Source organism: Vanellus vanellus (genome assembly GCF_965231255.1).
Source record: "Vanellus vanellus genome assembly, chromosome: 8".
NCBI classification, from domain to species: Eukaryota; Metazoa; Chordata; class Aves; order Charadriiformes; family Charadriidae; genus Vanellus; species Vanellus vanellus.
In genome coordinates this window covers 18697539-18719359 of record NC_138913.1, presented here as the reverse complement: position 1 = coordinate 18719359, position 21821 = coordinate 18697539, and the positions used below count along the sequence as shown (strand labels likewise).

At 35.9% G+C, this 21821-nt stretch overlaps 1 protein-coding gene across 2 annotated transcripts in view; it reads right to left on the bottom strand.

The window, feature by feature from the left end:
- DNER (delta/notch like EGF repeat containing) overlaps window positions 1-21821 on the bottom strand; it is a gene marked incomplete at both ends in the record, with an annotated part of 129319 nt that overhangs the window by 55315 nt on the left and 52183 nt on the right. The window contains 3 exons of one of the 2 annotated variants that reach the window (XM_082487091.1): window positions 10071-10237; window positions 12657-12751; window positions 20139-20484. In XM_082487091.1, coding sequence (XP_082343217.1) covers window positions 10071-10237; window positions 12657-12751; window positions 20139-20484 — 608 coding nt within the window. The remainder of the gene's footprint in view (window positions 1-10070; window positions 10238-12656; window positions 12752-20138; window positions 20485-21821) is intronic. The other variant, XM_082487092.1, reaches the window with a different exon arrangement.

The window sequence follows — 21821 nt, the reverse complement described above, 5'->3', positions numbered from 1 at the left end:
AAGCTACATAATAATGTCTGCTATTTCATTCACAGATAGCAGAAAGTTATAGAATTAACCTAAAGTGTAAAAGATCGAAGGGGATTTTTCTCCTTGACCACAGCTCTCATCACAGGAGAAAATGTTATCCAGCAAGCTAAACGGGAGGGGTCAATATGCTCAATCCTTTCTTTTGTGGCCATAGAACTTTGTAGACATAAGAATAAGTTCAAGAAAGGAAGCTAGGGGAAAAAAGAAAAAAAAAGAACTAAATTTTGATTACAGTACTTGCCAGAAAAAGGACAAAGGTAGACTTGAATTCTAGTCCTTTCTCCTAAAATTATGTCCAAATTTTATCCAAAGATTATTTCATGTTGATAGCACTCACACTTTCCATATATCACATGGTATAGCTAACATTCAAGACTAGGGGTCAAGTTACCACCATGCACAAGTGTCTTTTTTGATCTAAGCGTAAAATAGTAAATTCAGTTTGACTATACAAATTGATTTACCTCTCATGGCATTGTGTATCACAATCTCAAATAGTGGTTATTCATCTAGCAAATGTAAGTGCTCAATCTTTCCACTCATTCATGGAAGTCATGGTCAACTCATTTTAGACACCTAATAAATGAACAAGCATAACAAGATGTTTTGATGATGCACTTGATTGCGAAAAATTACCTTTACATGTTGAAATAGTAGCGGCATGCTTTTGATTCACAAACAGACATCATTTATCACCTTTTCCATGACCCTAATTGGCAGGGTCATTAAGGCTTATCAATACCCTGAGGGCCCTGACACTAATACTGTTCCACAGAATTTGAAAAAAAAAAAAAATGGGTCAGGAATGCTTCCCTAGTTTGCCTTAGGATGATTATCATACATAAGCAGAAAACAAGAAGTGAGAAACAGGTAGTCAATGACATTCACAATCTTTGATGCTGTGCTTCCATGCCATCAGTACTATAGGATACTTGTACAGAACATCTGAGATCATTCTCTAATGATACTGCTAGGCAACATGGCATCTGGGGATACAAAAATACAGCTGCAATAACAAAAATGCTATTTTGCCCACAAATAGCACTATTTGTAAGTCATACAACTCTCCCAAATTCTATACAGATCAGCATACTTACTGCGCTTTGTCACAGAAGCCTCGGTCAGATACCGTTTTTGAAAGTATATATAGATTTTAGTGAGAATCAGTTCAAGAACTGTTTCAAATACTTCATTTTTCAAAAAGTCACATGAAACAGCAATTTAAAGAATTTTTTGTTGTTGTTGATAAGTGATAGTAAAACTTCTCATCACATTTTTTTTCTTCTCCAAATTGATATCATAGTCACATTCAGTTTAAAAATAGATATGCTTTCTTCCTTCACTACCGACACTGAAAACTCATCCTGGGCTCTGCAAATCAAACCTATGCTTTCCTCTCAGACATAATCACCATTACAGCAATAAAGATAAATGTGCTGCAGGTCAGGTTATATTCTCAGTAACACTATTGCATTTCTATCAGAGGCAGATTGACAATGATAGCGTTACACAGGTGTAACAAAGAAAACTTTGGGTGTCAGAAAATTGTTACCAAAACTTTGGGAAGAAATAGCACACAGCTTGACTTCCAAGCTGGAACTCAGTTTTGCAGGATTGACAGTTAAAATGTATCTATGAACCAAGCAAACGAGCTGGATTCACTTAGCGTAGAAAAATCCCCAAACATGTTCCATTGCATTCCCTTTATAATAAATGGCAATTTCTGAATTTCACTGTTACCAAACAATTACCCAACTTAATATCTTGACTGGACCAAAACCCGTGATAGGATTGTGCAATAGTCAGCTAGCAAGAGTACACTTACACTTATGAAACTACTTGCGTACAGCTTATTAAGGAGACGTGACAGTAGCTTAGAGTGTGACCTTCTGTCATGGCTTCAAGGACAGCATGGCTTGCTGTGAAAGCCCAGTGAAAGGTGACAAGACTAATCTTCTAATAGATTTCCTGTATCGCAATTTCCCTATTATGTGCTAATTTATCAGCATCTCCACAATGCTGCCAAGCTGGTAGTGAACGATTTTGGGCACAAACGTGGAGCACCAGAATCTCTGATACCACACTTCACAAAAGCAGTTAAGGGTGGTGGAATACAAATGACATAGCTGGGACTGCGGTAAGGGGAGCTGTGGTAGATTGGATGGCAAGGTTAGCTAGGATTTATCTATAGTGACCGGGTTTAACTTCAAGATTTATGAGTGGCTACCCTATGTTTAAATACACTGTGCAGTATGTTACACTACTAGCTGAAGATCTCAAAGCATTTTACAAGCGTTATTAAAATGTGCCTCACATTTTCCTTTAACTTATGCATTAGTACCCTTATTTTACAGATCAGGTTAAGCAGTCTGTCCAAGATCTCACAATGCAAACCCCCATGTGATCAACTGAATGTAAATATCTTGACTGTGAACCGGTTACAAAAGTCATACTTGAAGGAAGAGAAATCTTAAAAATAAATGAACAAACAAAAGGTATTTCACCAAGTATTACAAATTTGAGCAGATGAACCTCCAAAGGCAGACTAGAAAAATAACTTCCCACTGCTAGAAGTAGCAGTGAATAAAAATTAATTTTGCATAATTTACTGATTAATTAAAGACTACTCTAAAGAGTAAAAATTATTTAGATGCTAGCTTAGAACATAATACAATGTATAAAAAAGTAAATAGTCTAATGTTTTCATCTACTTATATGTAAGACAAGGTACAAGTAACTCAATAATGAAGGGCAGGGCAGGATATTGATTATCATCATAAAGATACCCTTTCTTATATAGCCTAACAGCATTCTTCAGAATGGTTTGGATTTCAGCTGAATGCTTAACTTTTTGCCTTATAAAGCCATCTTTTAAAAAAGTCATTGAAATTAACACTTCATTGAACTTTCTACGCTGTTCGCACTTCTGCTGCTGCTATTGTTTATGAAAAGGCCATTTTCTGCAAGGTTAGCTCTTACGCCCAGAACCCCAGGGAAATGTTCACAGCTGAGCACAATATTCAATACTGCCTACAATAGGGCCCTTCCAGGCAAACTGTACACATAAAAATGAAAACCCCATTAACTCGAGCAGTTGTCACCGAATTCTCCCACCAGCAAGGCTGACTTGCACAAAAGTCACTAAATAGTCACACACACACACACACACGTTACTGCACGTTGGCTGAGCAGCAGAACTGCAGGAAGGCTCCAACCGTGTAATGTGCAAGGCAATGTGACTTAATTTAGTCCAGAGTGAAAGAGGGTTAAGTCAAATGACTGTGCATATGCCATGGGCTAGGAGCTCACACAGATGCTCAGCTGACACATGGCGACTTGTTAAAGCTTGAGTAACTTGATTACGTGGCTTTCAGTGAATTCAATTCACACATCTCCTATTATGAAATAAAATTGTCCTATTTCGTTTTTGCTTAAGTAAAAACAATTCAACATGCAGCAAACTGCTTTCTTTCGATGCAAAAATGTGTGTGGTTTTAATAAATGTAAGAACACAAAACACACTATCCAAAAGACAGTTACAACTTGCCTCCTAATCTCAAATTCTACAGCCAGATAAGAAGAGCTAGAAAATCAGACTGACTTGTTTCAAAATATCTCTCTAGATATTTATTTTTAATACAGTACTTTGTACATGAAGTTTCATTTTGCCTGTTCAATATACCTGCAGTCTTATTAGTGGTGACCACGTGTTAATGTATGATGAGATGTTTCCAGGAGCTTCATTAAATAACCCAAAGAGCATCAAGACAGCAAATAACTGCTCAGGGCAAGGACATTAAAGAAAATACTTTGTTGCATTAGAAAGGTAGGACAGCATTTTGCATAGGAAAATATTATATTCTCTGTACATATATACATATGCTTCACATGCTTTTTAAAATGGACCAGATCTCTTGTGCTTGAGGAGCCAACCATTAATGTTCCTTTTTAAGCAAAACTTCAAAAAGTTGTGTGGAATTCAAGCAAGCTGCCTTATAGGTGCTGGTATTTGAATAGCATCGGTATTCTTCATCTCACCATAAAGATGCTATAGCGTCCATTTTCAAGTGAGTTTGCACAGCTACCAATTTTATTTAAGGAAATACTTTTGAAATACTTTATAATTATAGTTTAAACCAGTTAGTTAAATTGTATTAATCTAAAAGGCTGGGCATCTTGCAGAAAAACATATTACACACCTGGTCTATACCAGTTTTTGTTTGCTGTGATGAAAATAAGCATTATAATTTAAAGATTGTGCCGGAGGATTTATTTTCCATTCCAATAAAAAAAAATCATATTAAATGTTAAACCTTCTGCCTTATTATCTGTAAGGTCTTATCTGCGAAATTGCAAATTTGCTTACAAATTTATTCCTCTTATTTTATAAGCAGATGAGAAACTATACAACTAACATAGCAACACCTCATGAAAGCTGCTTTTTAAACTGCATCATGGAATTACTAAATAAAGCACAAAGTCAAAAAGCAAGTCATTTCAAGCTATTTACAAGCATTTTTTAACAACTATAGATATACAAACTTTTCTATCATATTACCTATGGAGAAATGGTGGCAAAACACTAACCCCCAACTGTCTGTTTTAGTATTTTCCTGAAGCAGTTTCCATCATTGCAGCTTCAGCAGTAGGCACACCAAGGCAGAAAAGCAATTTTTCCAACATTTTATCACTGAAGCTGATGAGAAGCAAGTTCTGTCAACAGAGTTAATATCCTAATAACCATGATAAAGACCTGAAAACATAATTGCATTTTTTTATGTTGTTAAGAGAAAGGAAGGAAATAGGTTGCACGCACAAAGTAAGCACTGCCAACTTCATGCTCTACGCTGTGCTCAAAGCCTCAAAATAAACACTTCTTAAAACTGAAACGATAATCACGCAATACACAATTTTACTACCCAATTTCCAAATTCATCCAACGAAAAAAAAAGCTAGGGAGTTTTGATTATTAGCAGAATTGGATTGTTAAATATAATTTTCTAACTGCATACCACTACAGGTATAACTGTACTAGTTTACCAAGTAGACTGGAAACTGTGTGAAATTACAACTAAGTCTCACATCCACAGGTGTATCTCGAGTCATGATGCAGAGATTTGTTGCCTTAGTGAGCAGGTGTATTAATTTAGTGCCAGAGTAAATTAACTGACTCATGAAGAAACAGATGGTATACAGTCACCGTAAAACTTCTAAAATGTGAGTATTAAAAAAAAAAAAAAAATTTAATGTTTTTATTATGTGTTGGTTTGGGGTATTTTTCAGCTATTTTGATAGCAGACTGTGTTTTCTGGATAAATGTTCCAGTTCTCCATCAGTGTGTGATTGCAAGTTTGGATAAAAAGATGCACGCAACAGATCATAGAAGATCTTTGAGACAGCTGCCATACAAGCTGAAAATGCCCTTCAAAGTCCTTCAGTAAGGCCTTTTTTATTTTTCTAAAGCAAAATGTTAATGCCTTATTTTCTCAAGAGAGACATTATTTAATCAATTTAGTAAATCTTATGCACTCGCAACAAACTTGTATAGAAAAAGACATACATGTTCCTGTACATGTTCCCAAATCCAGTATATTCTCCCTGAAAGAGAGAAGTGCACAATGTTGGGTGGACTCAATTCCCCCCAAAACACAGAACAAGCAGCACTTTCAACTCACCACAGAGATCCTTAGCTGTAATCTGTTAACATTCATGAGAACTTCAGTCTGAAAGACTTGTGCACAACCTGACAGTGCATCAGAGTACTCTTATCTCATTTTTTTTCAGACTTGTAAAATGCATTTAATCTGATTTCAATTTTTCAAGATGTATTGCAATGAAGAATAGGTATGTGACTGTAACAAGGTTAAGTTTTGCAGTTACACATTTTCTAATATTCTATTACCATTATTGATAGCAGAAAGATATGAAGATCCCGAATTAAAACAAATACTGATGAGACATTTTATAAATATGATAAATGGTATATACAAGAATCACTCATTAACTTCAAAGAACATTGGGAAAAATAGTGTGAAGCTACAACTCTATTGAAGTAAAAGCCAGAATTAATATGTTTTAAATGTTGATCCATTTATTGCCATCTCTTATTTAGAAACAGGATTAATTCCCTCTCCCTTCACTTGCCAATTATCTCTTTGGCAAATCTTGATATCCACTCATAGTACTCCACAGAACAGATCTTTTTCTGTATAGATATTAAAACCTTTATTATTCAGAAATGACTTCAATAAAATACTTTTTTTTATTTAAAAAAAAAAAAAAGTTAAAGCCCTGGATTTGGCCACAAAACTTTTGAAATTCTCTTGGCATCAAATGAAGCGTTTTTGTTGCAAACAGTTGGGCAGAGATAAACAGTTCACCTGGCTTGTACTACAGATCATCTATCTAGTGATTACCTTTGTCTAGTAATAACTTGACATTAAAAGCCACCAGCACCTTGGGATAGGCCGTGTGCTTCATCCTACGCTTAAACCACCTAACCTACTGACTGACCACCTAACCTACTGACTGAATCAGTACTTTCAGGGGCTTTTTCACTTCAAAACCTGAAGGATATTGGTCTTTTTTCCCACTGGCTAGTAAGTATACTTTCTAATAAAACACAATAAATTATTTTAGAAGACTGGCAAATGTGTAGTATCAAATCTTACAGACAAACTCATTAAAAATACTCTAAGCAAAGCAGTCATGGTAAGAATGTTTTACAGAAGGTACAAGCCGGTCTTCAAGTCAGTACTCTTTCCCTTCTACTGGGGCTTATTTTAATGGGGTAAATGCTGTAATTTAACAATGTAATCATGCTGCATAATCACAGTATCATAACACTTTTCCTGCACTGCAAAAGACAGTTTGCAGATGCAGCAACCATTTTATAGATCACATTATAGAAAACAGACTGCTCTTTTTTTTTTTTTTAACGTTATATTACACTCTTCTTTCTTCAAACCCTTCATTCTCATACAGTGCAGGTGCTGTCTCTGGGGTAAACAGCACTGTGATCAAGGTATCTATTTTTAGATCTCAGAGACAGAATTCTTTCCAGCCTCTAGACATTGTGCCCTGAATCACATGACCATCAAATCAGTACATTGCTGCCAACTTTTGAGTCTTTTCAATCTTGTCTAAACAATTTCAAACTTGTTTTGTGTTACTTCATGGTGACCCAAGTAATATTTCCCTAAATGTTTTACCTTTGACATAACCATCTTATTCAGAAAGATTTGCAAAAGATAATTAAAGTATTTTGCTGAGTAACAAACTTGTAGACAACACAGTGAAGTGACTCAGATAAGATGTAGATGAAAAGACACACACACACACACACACAAAAGCAAACCACAAAATAACTCCCCGCACTCAGATCTTCCCCATTTTTCTTTTACAGTTCTAATTAGAATTTTTTTAAAAGGTCAAAAAAAATTGCATTGTACATAATTCACAAATTAAGAGAAGAATCCTTTAAAAACTCATTTGAATAAACAGGAAAAAGACTGGGGGAAGGAGGGGGAAAGTACATGAAGTAAATACATTGACTGGCATGGTCCACAGCCTTACTGTGATGCCTTACTATGCCTACAGCATCATACAGTATCTGTTGGCCTCATGATTGTTCTAGCTTACATATCAACAAAAGCACACGCCACATTATTGCTTCTTACATAAAATAATCCCCTTTAATTTATTGTACCTTAGAATAAGTTTGTCATGTATATCAAAACACATATGAAACATTGTCTATAAGAAAAAAATTATTCATTTGATCTTATTCAAAACTAAACTCTTGAAAACTAAAAACTTAGATGAGGTGAGTCAGATTCATGGACCATTTCCATACCTCTGGACCAAATCTGAAGTAAAGATTTAGGTTTTTTTTTATATAGACCTTAGCTGAATTATGGATTTCAGTTGAGTTCAGAAAAAAAACAGCATTTTTCACACAAAATGACTGAGTTCCTTTTTAAGTTTTACACCCAAGATTTATGCGTTATTGGATGAGAACTGATGATGGAAAGTAAGCAGAATATTTCCATACAATTGAGAAGAAAATCCAGAGGCTACTCTGTTTTCTCTTTCTCACAATAAATGTTGATACGTCACAAACACTTTTAAACTAACAAATTCATGTTTCAGTTTCCCTTTTTCTTTAGTATTTCACCCTTTTCCTGCTCAAGTGTTTTATTAAAAGGAAATTAGTCTGGGAAAATCTGTAACTATATTAAGGTCAAAAAATAATTTATGCCAGAAAACACTTGAGTTATCTCATTACTTGATTATATCATAGTATAGAGTTGCAACACCTCAGGACTAAAAGATATGCAGAGAGAATGCTTCATATTCATTTTCATCAAATTACACTACAACGAAGAATTTCAGTATCAGGAAATTAAGAAGAAAGACCAAAGAAATATCAAAAAACAGATGGAAGTAAAAAAAGAGGTCTCACTTGTACTGCATGAAATAAGATCATTAGGAAATTTTTATGATCTAAACTTTGTTCTATATTCATCAGGGAAAAGGTATACTTTCACTTCATGTTACCTAGCACACAGTAAAAAGTCAATGTAAAAATCCAAGCGACAGAAAAAGACAGCTACAAAGAGACAAGTAGGAGAAGATAAACTATGAAAGAGTAAGACAATATTCGTTTCAGTTATCTAAATTAATAGCCTATGCTGTACTGCACGTACAGTCAAGTGGAGCCTTCACAGAACAACTTAGGCCCTCTATTTCTATTTTGGCCTACAATAGACCAAGCTATGTCTTTAAGTCCTTTCATGACTGCATAAAAGTTACAAATTATCCTGTCTTCAGCAAGCTTTTATTTACTTTTATTGTACATTAACTACCACAAGGCAAATGCAAAAATTTATTCCTGGAGAAGACACATGAGGAGAGTTTTAACTCTAATAAATTAAATGCAAAACTAGATTAAAAGAAAAAAAAAAAAAGCTAAAACTAAGTATCTTGGAAGGAAGTAAATAACAAAGAAAACATAAGGAAATGGACAATTATTTGAAGAAAAAAAAAGTCACTAAAAGAAACCACTGCTGATAGTAATTAAATGATTATGCTGACAACCTTCAAGCAATATCTTTGCTAAGACACCTCAAAAAGGAGAGAACATAGCACTATTACTGTGTTTGGGTTTTTTTTCTGTATTACCTGCAAACTTAGAATTTGGCCCATAGTTCTGCATCAGAATGTTTTTAATTTTACATTTATTAGCATGATAAGTTGCTGAATACCAATCTGTGGCAGCTTATACTTCATTATAAGATATACAGCATTTCAAGAAGATTACAATAAACGATGTTAGTATAATGACTTTGGTTTCATGTCATTGGTATAATAAGCCATATGTCCAGAAAGCTCAATTTAATTGTCTGTTGTGTCTATGTATAAATATTGCATTAAATCAGTATTATTTCTCATACGCTTAAAAATAACTTATCGGCTTATTTCCATTATACCCCTTCCACGAGGATGCTTAATATTTAATTGCCCAGTGAAACATATAGTATATTTCTAAGTTTTCATATTCACAGGGATAAAACTAGAAAAGAAAAAATAGTGCAAATAAACACTGTTAGAAGATCAGATTTCCTATTATATTTTAATATATTTTTTCAAATTTACTGTGTACAGACTTAAGCTTCTTTACAAAGTATCCCTTCATACATTACCTGACAAACACCTCAAACATTCAGTTCTTTACTGTAGCATTTACCAAAAGCTTTACAGTTGGTTAAAATAGAACATATAAAATACATTGCATCATCTAGAGGTATCAGGCAAAAATCACTATCTAATTTTTAAACTGAATGATGCTGCTCATGTAAGAATTTAGTGTACCTCTTGTCTGCTTTCAGTGAACCAATGTTTAAAACACAGTCCCAATATCACATCTGGATCTTTCAGCAGGACTCAAGTTAAGAGAATTACCTTTGTTTCTCTAACTGTTGGGTAAACCATCAGCTGTGACCTAGAGGTGATAAACAGAAAGTCAGCACATTACTCACCGATAAAGTAGTTGTTTCCTAATGCAAGCATTTCTTCAGAAAGAACAAGTCCACCCAGTGCCTGGAGAAGAGTGACACTTCTGCCATCAATAAGTGAACACTGTTTAAATCCAGTGGTTGTGACCTTCCATAGCAGGATAAGAGAAGCAGTAGCGTCTTGCCTTATTCTAAGAAAAGAAATTATAAGAATATTTACACTGAGGGAAATTGGTGTTATTAGGAAGTACATCACTGCAGAAGAAAAGCTTATCAACAAAGAAGGAAAACTTAAATGTAGCAAGTATGGAATCAGGAAAAGGCCTGAATTTTCTTAGCATATCCACGAAAATAAGAAAAATGCTTCAATAGTAAGATTTGCGTAATAGTATCTGTAATAGCAGATTTAACCATACAGAGTCTCCATTTCTAATAGTCGAAGGACACCATCTTAGTTCCCAAGAGGAGTTTTACATAAACATTGTATGATAGTAAAGCATCCTTATTCAGCCTTTATATTTATGTCTTTTTGAATAATACCTCCATTCTACATCTACAATGCCACCATTTTCTGTAACAGAAGTACATCCAGCCCTCTTGTTTACTGAGGAACATTCAATACTCATTCAATACAGGGAGATGGATCCTAGTAGAAATCCTCATGTGTTTGACAAACCAGATCGAAGGTTCAGAACAGTTTATTCTTGTAAATCAAATGAGTCATGTAATGCTCCCAAGGTCACTGAGTCCACGGTGCCTTCCTGAATATTGACAGGTTGGATAAAGTAATATCTACAATTGCATATATACAGTCTGCTCCATTAGGAAGCACTGTATCTATGTCAGTCTTTCTTTCCTCTCAGGATACTTTTTCCCCTACTCACCTCCATAAAGGAAAAATAAAGCCTGTCATGTTTCTGGCCAGTTCCCCCATATTTGCATTAATGGAATCCCAAATGAGTTTGATCAATCCTCCAAAAATTCAAACACAACTGCATCCAGCTGCTGAAAACTGACAATTCTCTCCTGCTGCAAACAGGCCTCCAAATACCCAGAGATGACAATCTCCTGTTTCAATCCTGCTAAAAACACAAGGCAGTTTCTCCCTTGTCGCTACTTATTTGAGTTCAAAACAAGAAGAAATGCGAAGTTTTGTAGTCATGTTTGACACAAGTTGAAAAAATGTTGCAACTAGACATCATAAGAAGCAAATTTTTGTCAGTATTTTGGGTCCTCTTTAAGAACAACCCTCACCACTACCCCCAAAGCTGATCATCTCACTTTTAGAACAGGATAGCAACAAGTTTCACAGTTTAGGTCATACCTAGCAATCAAAACAAAATAAAATTATTAAACTGAAATTATTTTCCTTTCATGAATAGCCATTGAACCAGAGGCATTACTTGGGCCTTTAACACAGGAAATACAATGAAACGAAGATAGACCTTGACCTGCGTTAATCTACCCAGATATAAAATGCTACTACAGATATATAGTGTAAAAAATGACCAAAAATGACTGTGCACCCTCCAACCTCCTTTAAAAAGGGGTCCCTCCATTAAGGGTCTAAAACACAGCTGTCAAACGCCAGCTCATTGCTGATTTCAAGAAAAGACACTTGTTTGCTTACAGATTCCAGCCAGCCAGAGCACCCACACTCACAGATCTTTCTGACTTAGACTTAACGCTCATGAATGAGCACAATTTAAAGTCCCGTGGGAAGAGTGGGACAGCCTCCACGTTTAACAGTTACTGCTCCCAACTGTCTGCAGCTTGTCTGCTTGTATCAGTTTGTTTTTTCCTGTGAGCATGGCCTTTTTTAACTGAAAGCTGGGATTCGGAAAGATAAGATGACAGTATGAGAAAAGTAGGCTATTTTGGGAAAACCTAAGTCTAAAATTGCAGTAAAGCTGTGAGCCAGAGAACTACGTTAGCAGATTTTTATTTGAAATAAAATTTCCAGTAAGAAAATGCCTCATCACAGCTGACAGAATCAGATCTTTCTAGGAAGTCAGGTTCTGTTAATTAAAAGTAACAAAGGAAGTATTTGATCAAAAAAGCATGAGTTTGAAAAGTGAGTAACACAAAATAAATTCAAATTTTTGAGAAATGTGGCTTGAAGAACATACACAAAGATTTCACAGCTGATGATGACACCCAAAGCAATAATCCAGAAATCAAATATAAATGCACAAAATGCATGCATTTATATAGTCAACAATAACACTTTACCAGCAAGTGCATCTTGAGATTTAAGGGGAGGAGAAGGGGGGAAGGTAAGTGTTCACTGCATGAAGGAGAACAGAAATATCGTATCTTCTCCAAACTGACATCTTCAACACATCTGCCCTAATTTCTAATGCATTCTGATAGCCCAGAGACAGTTTACATGCTTGCATCTTTTAAAACATTTAAGTATGTGGGAAAAAAATTATACCAAGCAAAGTGCTGTCGTGCCACTGCTAGATGCCTGAAGACTGTTAGAGGTTCTTTCATATACTTTCAGCCATTTGACAATTCTGCCTATCTGAAAAACTGTTATCTTAAATTTCCAGGCAAATTAAAATAAAAGCATTTTTATATTTCATCACATATGACAAATATTCTTACTTTATTGATGTATTTTGTGGAACTTCAAAGGATATAAGCCGGCCTCCAGCAGAGGTATTGGAACTGGCGTTTCCACAAGCCACATCTGGTGTTATCTGAAAATGAAAATAGTTTTATTTAACACTAAACCAGAAAATCTGACCAAAGAAAACATGAAAGAATTTTTAAAAAATAACACTAATAGTCAAGCAGTGATCTTTTAAAAGTCGTCAGGATGAACCAAAATATTTATGCTATCAACAAACACCCTTTTAGGGTTTTTTTTTTTAAACAAAAAATTCCTGCACATAAGCATGAACTTCTAAAGGCATCTTTGTTTAAAAGTGATCACGTTTAGAAAAAGATGAATAGGCTTCTGGTCTTTTAAAATAATAATTAAAGCTTTAATACTTGCCACATCCAAGAAAATCATATCATAAATCTTGAAGGATTTATAATAGCAAATATGGATATTGTCTTTCCACTATATTGAAATATCTTTTTTCCCAAACACAGATTACTTTAAAAAAATACTGTCCCACTTGTCTATAACTATGCTTTCCAAGTAAAAGTTGCTTGGACAACAGTGCTTTCAGAGGGAAAAAAATTACAAGCATAGTTGAGAGTGAAAGGATGTGTTTGCCAAATCTATGATGCCTAGTAGGCATAGAAATCAGTTACCGTATTAACTAGATCAAGACACCATAGAGGATGACATACAACACAGAGGAATCACAGACAGACTCCTTAATTATTCATATCTTGTGAAGCAGTAATTTCATAAAGGCAGTTTGAAAACCATTAGTGTTTCCAGTGATACCTTTATTTCAAATAAGTAATATTTTATGTGGTATAATTGAGTCTCTATATTGCCTACATTAACATCATCAGTAGTTTTAATTAAGTAGTTCTCAGGTATCTTCATCAGCTTGCCTATGAAATATCACACTAAAAAAAAAAAAAAATCAGCCAGTTGCTTCTTCAAATTGTGAGACAGATCTTGCAATGTTATTTTTTCAGTTATCTAGAATACGTGTGCAACCTTTTTACATCAACATTACTGGCAAAGTGAAAATGCAAGCTGACACACTTCAGTTAATTAATCATCTATTAAAGAAAATGCCAGAATCTAATTTTTAAGTTTAAGTAAAATTCAAATTTGTATTTTAAACATTACTATGAAACACCTCTGAAAACCTGAACAACACAAGTCCAGCATATGATGCAAATAATTTTTAGGACTCAGATGATTTTGACTCGGGCAAGAGAAATACTCAGTATCCACACTTCCCAAAAATGTCTACAATACTCAATTCATTGTTGAGTTCTCCGCTACATGTAATATGAATACATGTAGTTTATGAAAATAAAGTGAGATGCAATTTTATTGTATTTGTTCAAATAAATTTTGAAAAAAAGATAACATTCATTACAATTTTTCAATCTAGGAAGTCAAAATTATACAATCATCTAGGTTGGAAGTGACCTTTAAGATCATTGAGTCCAACCATCAACCTAACATTGCCAAAACCACCACTAAACCATGTCCCTCAGCACCACATCTACACATCTTTTAAATACCTCCAGGGTGGTGACTCAACCACTTCCCTGGGCAGCCTGTTCCAACGCTTGATAAGCCTTTCAGTGAATAATTTTTTCCTAATATCCAATCTAAATCTCTCCCTGCACTTGGCCTTGTTGAACCTCATACCATTGGCCACAGCCCATTGACCCAGCCTGTCCAGATCCCTCTGTTGAGGAAACAAATTACACAGTCTTTCCACAGCTGTGGGAAATTTGTATAAAGATTTTTAAGTGTGTCTCTTTTCTGTTTTAACAGAGCTCTCTGCAAAACTGAAAGAATGAAGAATAAGGGCAAAGACAATTACAATAAGAAAGGAAACTCAAATGAAAAAGATCTGTAAGTGTCACTCTTATAAAAAAAAAAAAAGCTAGAACTGGTAGGAGATATTTAAAACAGAACTCACTGGGAGATATGCTTAAATGGTTTTCAGAAGGTAAAATAAAGAGCATTTCTATCCTAATTCCTCTTTAAAAACTAAAAAGTGAGATGGCTAAAGTAAAAAATATAAACAGACCACTGTGGCCAGTAGGTTGAGGGAGGTCATTCTCCCCCTCCACTCCGCACTGGTGAGGCCACAACTGGAATACTGTGTCCAGTTTTGGGCTCCCCAGTTCAAGAGGGACAGGGAACTGCTGGAGCGAGTCCAGCGAAGGGCAACTAAGATGATTAAGGGCTTGGAGCATCTGCCTTATGAGGAAAGGCTGAGAGAGCTGGGACTCTTTAGCCTGGAGAAGAGAAGGCTGAGGGGAGACCTTATTATGGCGTACAAGTATCTAAAGGGTGGGTTGAAGGAGGATGGAGCCAGGCTCTTTTCAATGGTTCCAAGTAACAGGACGAGGGGCAATGGGCACAAGTTAGAACACAGGAAGTTCCATTCAAATACACGGAAACACTTCCTTACGGTGAGGGTGACAGAGCACTGGCACAGGCTGCCCAGGGAGGTTGTGGAGTCCCCTTCTCTGGAGATTTTCAAGACCCGCCTGGATGCAGTCCTGAGTAATGTGCTCTGGGCAATCCTGCTTTAGCAGGGGAGTTGGACTAGATGATCTCTAGAGGTCCCTTCCAACTCTGAAAATTCCGTGATTCCATGACCATCTAAAGTCATTTAAAGACAATCTTAAAAAAAAACATTACTTATAACTGCAATGACATCAAACTCCTCCAAAATTCCTCTGAAGCACTCGATAGTACATAACCTTTAAGCCAGCAAGGAAGCTCCTTGGGGAACAGACTAATAGATAAAACACAAATGATGCAGTTACTTTAAAAATAGTCACCAAAGAAAACAAAATCTTCATGCACCTTCCAGACCCCAAAGTATGCTTAGGAGCTGCTTACAAGGATAAGCTCCTACAAAAGCACAGAACATATTTAAAAGCTGCTCTTCAATATATTACTTAGACTTTAAAATGCTTAAAGTTGCTGATAGGAAATACAGAATTCCTCTTGACATACATCTATACTTTTCCATCTAAATCATGTTCTTGTTTTTTAGAAGAGAACCTAATATATAAAAACTACATTTCTGCTTGAAATGTTTTAACAGTGTTAACTTTCCGAGTCTTTACATGGGTAAAAGATGACCATTATTTGAGAAAGCAAGAGTGACATCTCCAGAAGAGTGCCTATTCCTACAGTGTCTACCTGGACCTTACCAAGACAGAGGTGACTTGGCTAGAAGATTACCTTACCAGGCCATAGCAGTAGTATAGATGAGATTGCAAAGGAAAATCAGGTGTGGTACCTAAGAAGAGAATGACAGACTGTTCTTCCATATTACAAGTTCTCTGAAAAATTAAATAGTGTGAATTGTACAGGTGCTCTCCTGCCTTACACACCAACTAGAATAAAGAGATATACACTTAATTCCACAAGTGCTGAAATACAGACATAGATCCCAAGGCAAAATTTTTATGAGTGCCTTTCTTACTTTGGTAAATTAAGTGTATTATCCTTTAATTCAATGAGTCTAAGAAAAGTACAATACAAACTCTAAGCCTACATTATGCTAGGATACACATACGCAGCCTCTCACTACTGAAAGTAGTTCTCTGAAGATATTCGTTGTATATGAAATTTCATAGTATGTTTCTTGGAAAGCTGACCAGATATTTGTAATTCTACAAGGCCTTATCAACACTGGCAGACTACTCCTGGACAGTGCAAAATACAGCCTTTCTGCTACCGCGTTACATGTTTCCATTTCTTCTATATCTCAGCCCCTGAGTTTAAAGAATTGCAGAAGGCCACACTTTCCTCAAACTTAAAAGTGGTCTTTAAGTGTAATGACTAAATTCACATTAACCTTAGCAATTCCGCACTACACTATTAAGCAGATATTAATGAATATTTCTGCAGACTAACAGATAACTTTCAGACACTTTTCAAGAGGCTGCCCAGGTATCTTGTGGACCCTCCATCCTTAGAGGTATTTAAGATTCAACTGAACAGAGTTCTGAGCAATATCATCTAGTTTACCCTGCTTTCAGCAAAAGGATTCGACTAGACAATCTCCAGCTATCTCTTCCAACCTCACCTGCACTGTGATTCTGTGAGCAAAAATTCACCCCACGAGCCAGTTGACTACTCTTTCCTGTAAACTGCCATTGAAACTTCAGTGACATTGCAGCTTTCACAAAACCCCACTCCAACATACAGAAAAATAATAGAGGCTTTCGAAACAAATTTCATATACAGGTATAAGAAGAGCTGTCCTAAGTCAACCAAAAGTCTACTTATTCCAGTACTTTAACTCCAACAGCAATTGTAAGAAGGCATCCCAAGAAAATAGGATAAGAAAAGGGCAAGCATATTTCCTCCAGCCTCCACCCATTTCCATGTCAAAGATTTTCCTAGGCTGTTATTTCTAAGGATGGAGTTCCTGTGTATTTAGCAACCTCAAATGGATCTCTCCTCCAGGATTCTGTTCAGGCTCCTTCCACACCCATAGCATACTTTGGCGAAAAACGCACAAACATTTAGCAACACATAAAAGAGTCAAACATTCAAAGGTCTCTGTTTCAAGCAGAATTATTCCTTAAGCATATTCCATTGCTGCAGAGCAGGACCACTCTCGTTCAGGATTTTTTAGCTGATTCAGCTATACTCTTTTTAAAGTCTTATAATTTACTGACTAAGAACACATGTAAAACAAATGCTGTCCCCATTGCAAGGGGAATTACAAGTTTATTGCAGCCTCTAATCACTAGTTCCAAAAGCTTGAATCTGAGCAGTAGCATTGCAGCATAAATAACAGGTTAGACTAGGATTCATGTGCTTGGCATTCTAATTCCTGGTTGTGCACCTGGCAAATCACTTTACTGGTCTGCGCTTCAGTGTGTCCACCTGTAAAACATGAATAATACTGCTGATTTCCTTTGAAAAAAATTGAGAGCTAATAAGGAAAAGTAGTATATAAGAGTAGGGTTGTCATTGCTGTTCTTACAGTTGATTTTCTACACAGACACCTTCGCCGAATCTGTTATTTGAGTGTTATTAATGAGATGGTTTCTTTTCTCTTCTATTATTGGCTAATATATATATCTTTTCTACACTGTAAAACAAAAGATCATTGGACTGGGGAAATGTGGGTTGCCAGATGTATCTCTCTTGCAAATGAAACAAGTTAGTTGCCCAAAGTAGGAAAACAAGTTCTCTTTCAACAACTGAACACAAAGATAAATTCCTATTATATTAAAGAAACCAAGAGACTTGAATATTTTTCTGTGATTTGTGTTTGTAGCCTTTAATCTTCATATCAGGAAAATATTAATTTCTTGGAGCAAGAGCTTTCTAAGAAATGAAACTGTATCCAAAGAGATCTGTATGTTGTCTACTGGTGCAGACATTACCAAGAAAGTTCAGTCAAGCAAGCATTGCCAAGTATATCCATAGTGTCTAAGGAATACAGAAAAATACATCCGACTGTAACCATACATAACACTCTCAAAAAGAGTGTTCGTGTGTTCATTTTTTGAGTCTCCAAAACTTCCTGAAAAAGCTTCCATGGAAACTTTGTCCTTGCAAGACAGTGAGAGCTTTCGCATTTGGAGAGATTCTGGCAAAATTTCTGTCTGACTAGACAGACAAAAGAGTATGAAGAACATTAGTTCACTTGTGGTATCAGTATAGAATAGTGTGAAAAACAGGCTGACTTGGAAGATTTAAAGAAGGGGGGGGGAAGAAAGAAAGAAAGAAAAAACCCACAACATAATAGCAACCTTTGTAGCCTCTGAATCTCGAGGACTATCAAAACAGTAGATTTTTGCCATACAAAACCTACAGTTACTTTATTTTTTTCATTTTAAGAGGGCAAGAAAGGATCAAGCTTTGCAAAGCTTTTAAAGCTATGAGAAAAGGGAGTATTTTGCTGCTTAACACTTCACTTTCTACTCTTGAAGCCTCCACCAAAGAGGCTTAGGAACACCGACCTTCAGGCAAATCAACTCACTTTATTTTAATATAGATCAGAGACAATGTCTTGAATTAGCAACTGAAGTATCTTTCTTTCAGAAAAGCCTCTCTCTCACTGTGAATTCCAAAGAACAGAAGGTCATCATGCTGCACTAGACAGACTGTGAAAAATACAAGACCCATCAGAATATATTAAAAACATAATAACAGAAGTAATTTCATAATAGGGTAGCAAGTAATTTCCATGTTAGTGTTAACAATGCAGCTGTAATTAATAACTTATTTGTACTTCTCAGTTAACAGAAGACACAGAGAAAGGTGAATTTCAGCTATTGAAATACCCACTTTTGAATGATCTGTTTGGCTGAAATGCTTAGTGAATCTACCTAAAATGCAAACCAGGCAGAAATATTACTTATACAATACCAGACCACAGATTGAGGAAGACACAGAAGGGAAATCTGGTACAGAGAAGGGCATGCCCTTAATTGATCAGGACACATGGAGCACCCATGCAGAGATGACACAGCATTTAAACTAAGTAATGAAAACAGATCATTGTTTGTTTCTGCTTCAGTGATCTCTCCAAACTCCATACTTGGTGCCTGGCATATGTTCTACTGTAAAATAATAGATATGGGAGATGGAATTCCAAGAAATAAAGCTCTTTTCTCCAGACATTGCCCACCAGAACTTCCAATGAAATAGGATACAGCCCTATAATTACTTCTACCTCAGATATAATCTGAGATTCATAACACATCAAACAGACATTTCACATATGCTGACTTTACTTTCAAACTTGATTTAAATCAATGTTACAGTAAAAACAAACAAGTCTGGGCTAGCAAAGAATGATGAAAAATATACTTTTTCCACTATTAAACTCATGCCTGTTCACTTTCTCATTATGTAGTGTGTGAAAACACCTCAGAAGAATCACACTCCTTGAAACACTTCAAAAACAGATACAGCTGATGTTTAACCTATTTATTCTTGAATAAACTCAAATGAAATTACTTTACAATGCATTTTTCATTAAGAGAAAGGTGTCACGAAGATTTTAATTCTTTGCCTGCTGAAATAATATTTCTTCACCAGGCTTCATTACCCCTAGTGTTTCGTACTAAGTTGATCCAAACAAAACCAAAGAAAAGGCACTACCATTACCCCCAAAACAGACACTCACTTCTATGGCAGACTGTTCTTTGGGATGCATTTTGCACATACGTGATATTATTATAGATGGGTGATTAGAAGGAGCAATATTATCCCGTTTCAAAGAAATACCTAATACAATTTGGCCAACTTAAGCCCATTACTTTTAATAAGTATCAATTTTTTTTTTTTTGCGTTTAATTTTACTGGTATATTAACTCAGTAATCGTATCTACATGAGTCCTCTCACGTAGACATCCATGAAATCATGCACAAATGACAACCTGACAAAGATAACCCTTAAAAGTTCTTTTCCGTGCACTTTCATTTAGACAGAGTATTCTCACCTCTATTTCATCCCATTTCAGATCTACAACTTTCTGTCCCGCTTTTGGCTGCCATGTAGGTAACATCACAGTCGCTCTTGAATGAGGAAGAACAATGTCAGGTTCCGAGGTGGATGAGACTGGTCTGCTCTGTCTTGGTGACGTTGATTCTGTCCGTTCAGAGGATGGAAGGCTGTGAAATGAGTGTTCGCAGTTTGTTCCCTCATAGCCTTCGCTACAGAGACAGAGGTAGCCATCACCGCTAGTGCTGCAGTTGCCATGGTGACAGGGGTTGCTGGCACAAGGATCTGAAACAAACTGGGAAAAACATATCGTATAGGTCAATGCATATAAACTGCACGTATTACTACATATAAAGTATTTATTTCTGAGCTTTACAAAGCCCATAAAACAGGATTAATTTGCCCTCCTGTATTTATATTCTAAACATATTTATGAACTGACCTCATCTTTGATGTATCTTCAAGGAAGTAAATTCAAAGGATTAAAGAGTATAGATTATGTTAAACACTTTTCTCAGATCATTTAATGCTAATTCACTGTTGACACATTCAAGCAAAGTGATAAACATGAAGTATGAACATGGCCACTATTTATAATCAAGAATTTTCAAACACAGTCTTAAAAGAGTAACCTATCCAGGGAAAACAATAAACATCTAGAAATTTAGCACAGTAACAGAAAAAGGACCAGGGCACAGAATTCATACAGATCACCAGGTCTAGAAAAAGCTCTGTGCTGTCAGTTAACCACATGTCACAATCCCAGTCACAGACACAACTTCTATTTTAAAACAGCTGGGCCTTTTGCCCCCACTTTGTTTAGTGGACGGCAGTCGCAGAATCTGACTCATTCTGGTGCTGAAAACTTTCTAACAGCAGTTAGAAATTTGGGGGGAAATGTGCTTATTTTTAAAACAGCATTTCTAGTAGTATAACACAAGACTGAGCTCAATGATGTACGAAAAATCGTGTCTGATGCTTGCCTGAATTTCTGACTTAAATTTGCCTAGTTTGTACTCAGTTTCTTATGTCATCATTGACTTTCAGATTAAACGTCTTTTCCCTCTTCTATGTTGATATTTACGTCCATAATGTATATATAAAATACATCTACAAACTCTTCTCAAATTTCAGCCTACACACTAAATAAGCCATTCTTGCTCAGTCTCCTCACGGAGGACAAGCCCTGGTTCACCTGCTAATTTGTGCACACCTGACTCCAAAGTTTAGTACTGCCTTTTGCAAATGCATCAATACTTTTGTTTGTCCTGGAAATAGCTTCCTTGATCTTACTTAAGAAATGTTTGCCTTAGTCAGGCCTAAATCACACTGCTGACTCACTATCATCATTTGACCAACTAAGATAGCCAGGCAGTTCCCTCAATTTGTCTTCACATCGTGGTGATAACCCACCACTGGAAACAGACATTTTCTCAGTCTTTAAATGCAAATTTCACCCAAGTGCTCCAGTCCTAAAGATTACCCAGTTCTTCCCTGTACAATATTCCAGTCCTTCCCTGAATAAGCAGTGCTGCTTATTATATTTCTCAATAAAGCACCTCAGTCATTTATAATTACACATTTGTTTCAATTATCATAAGAGTTACATAAGCTTTATATACCATTAGTGTCACAAAAACAAGTATTGGGTCTACACTGGGAATTTTACCTTTCCATCCGT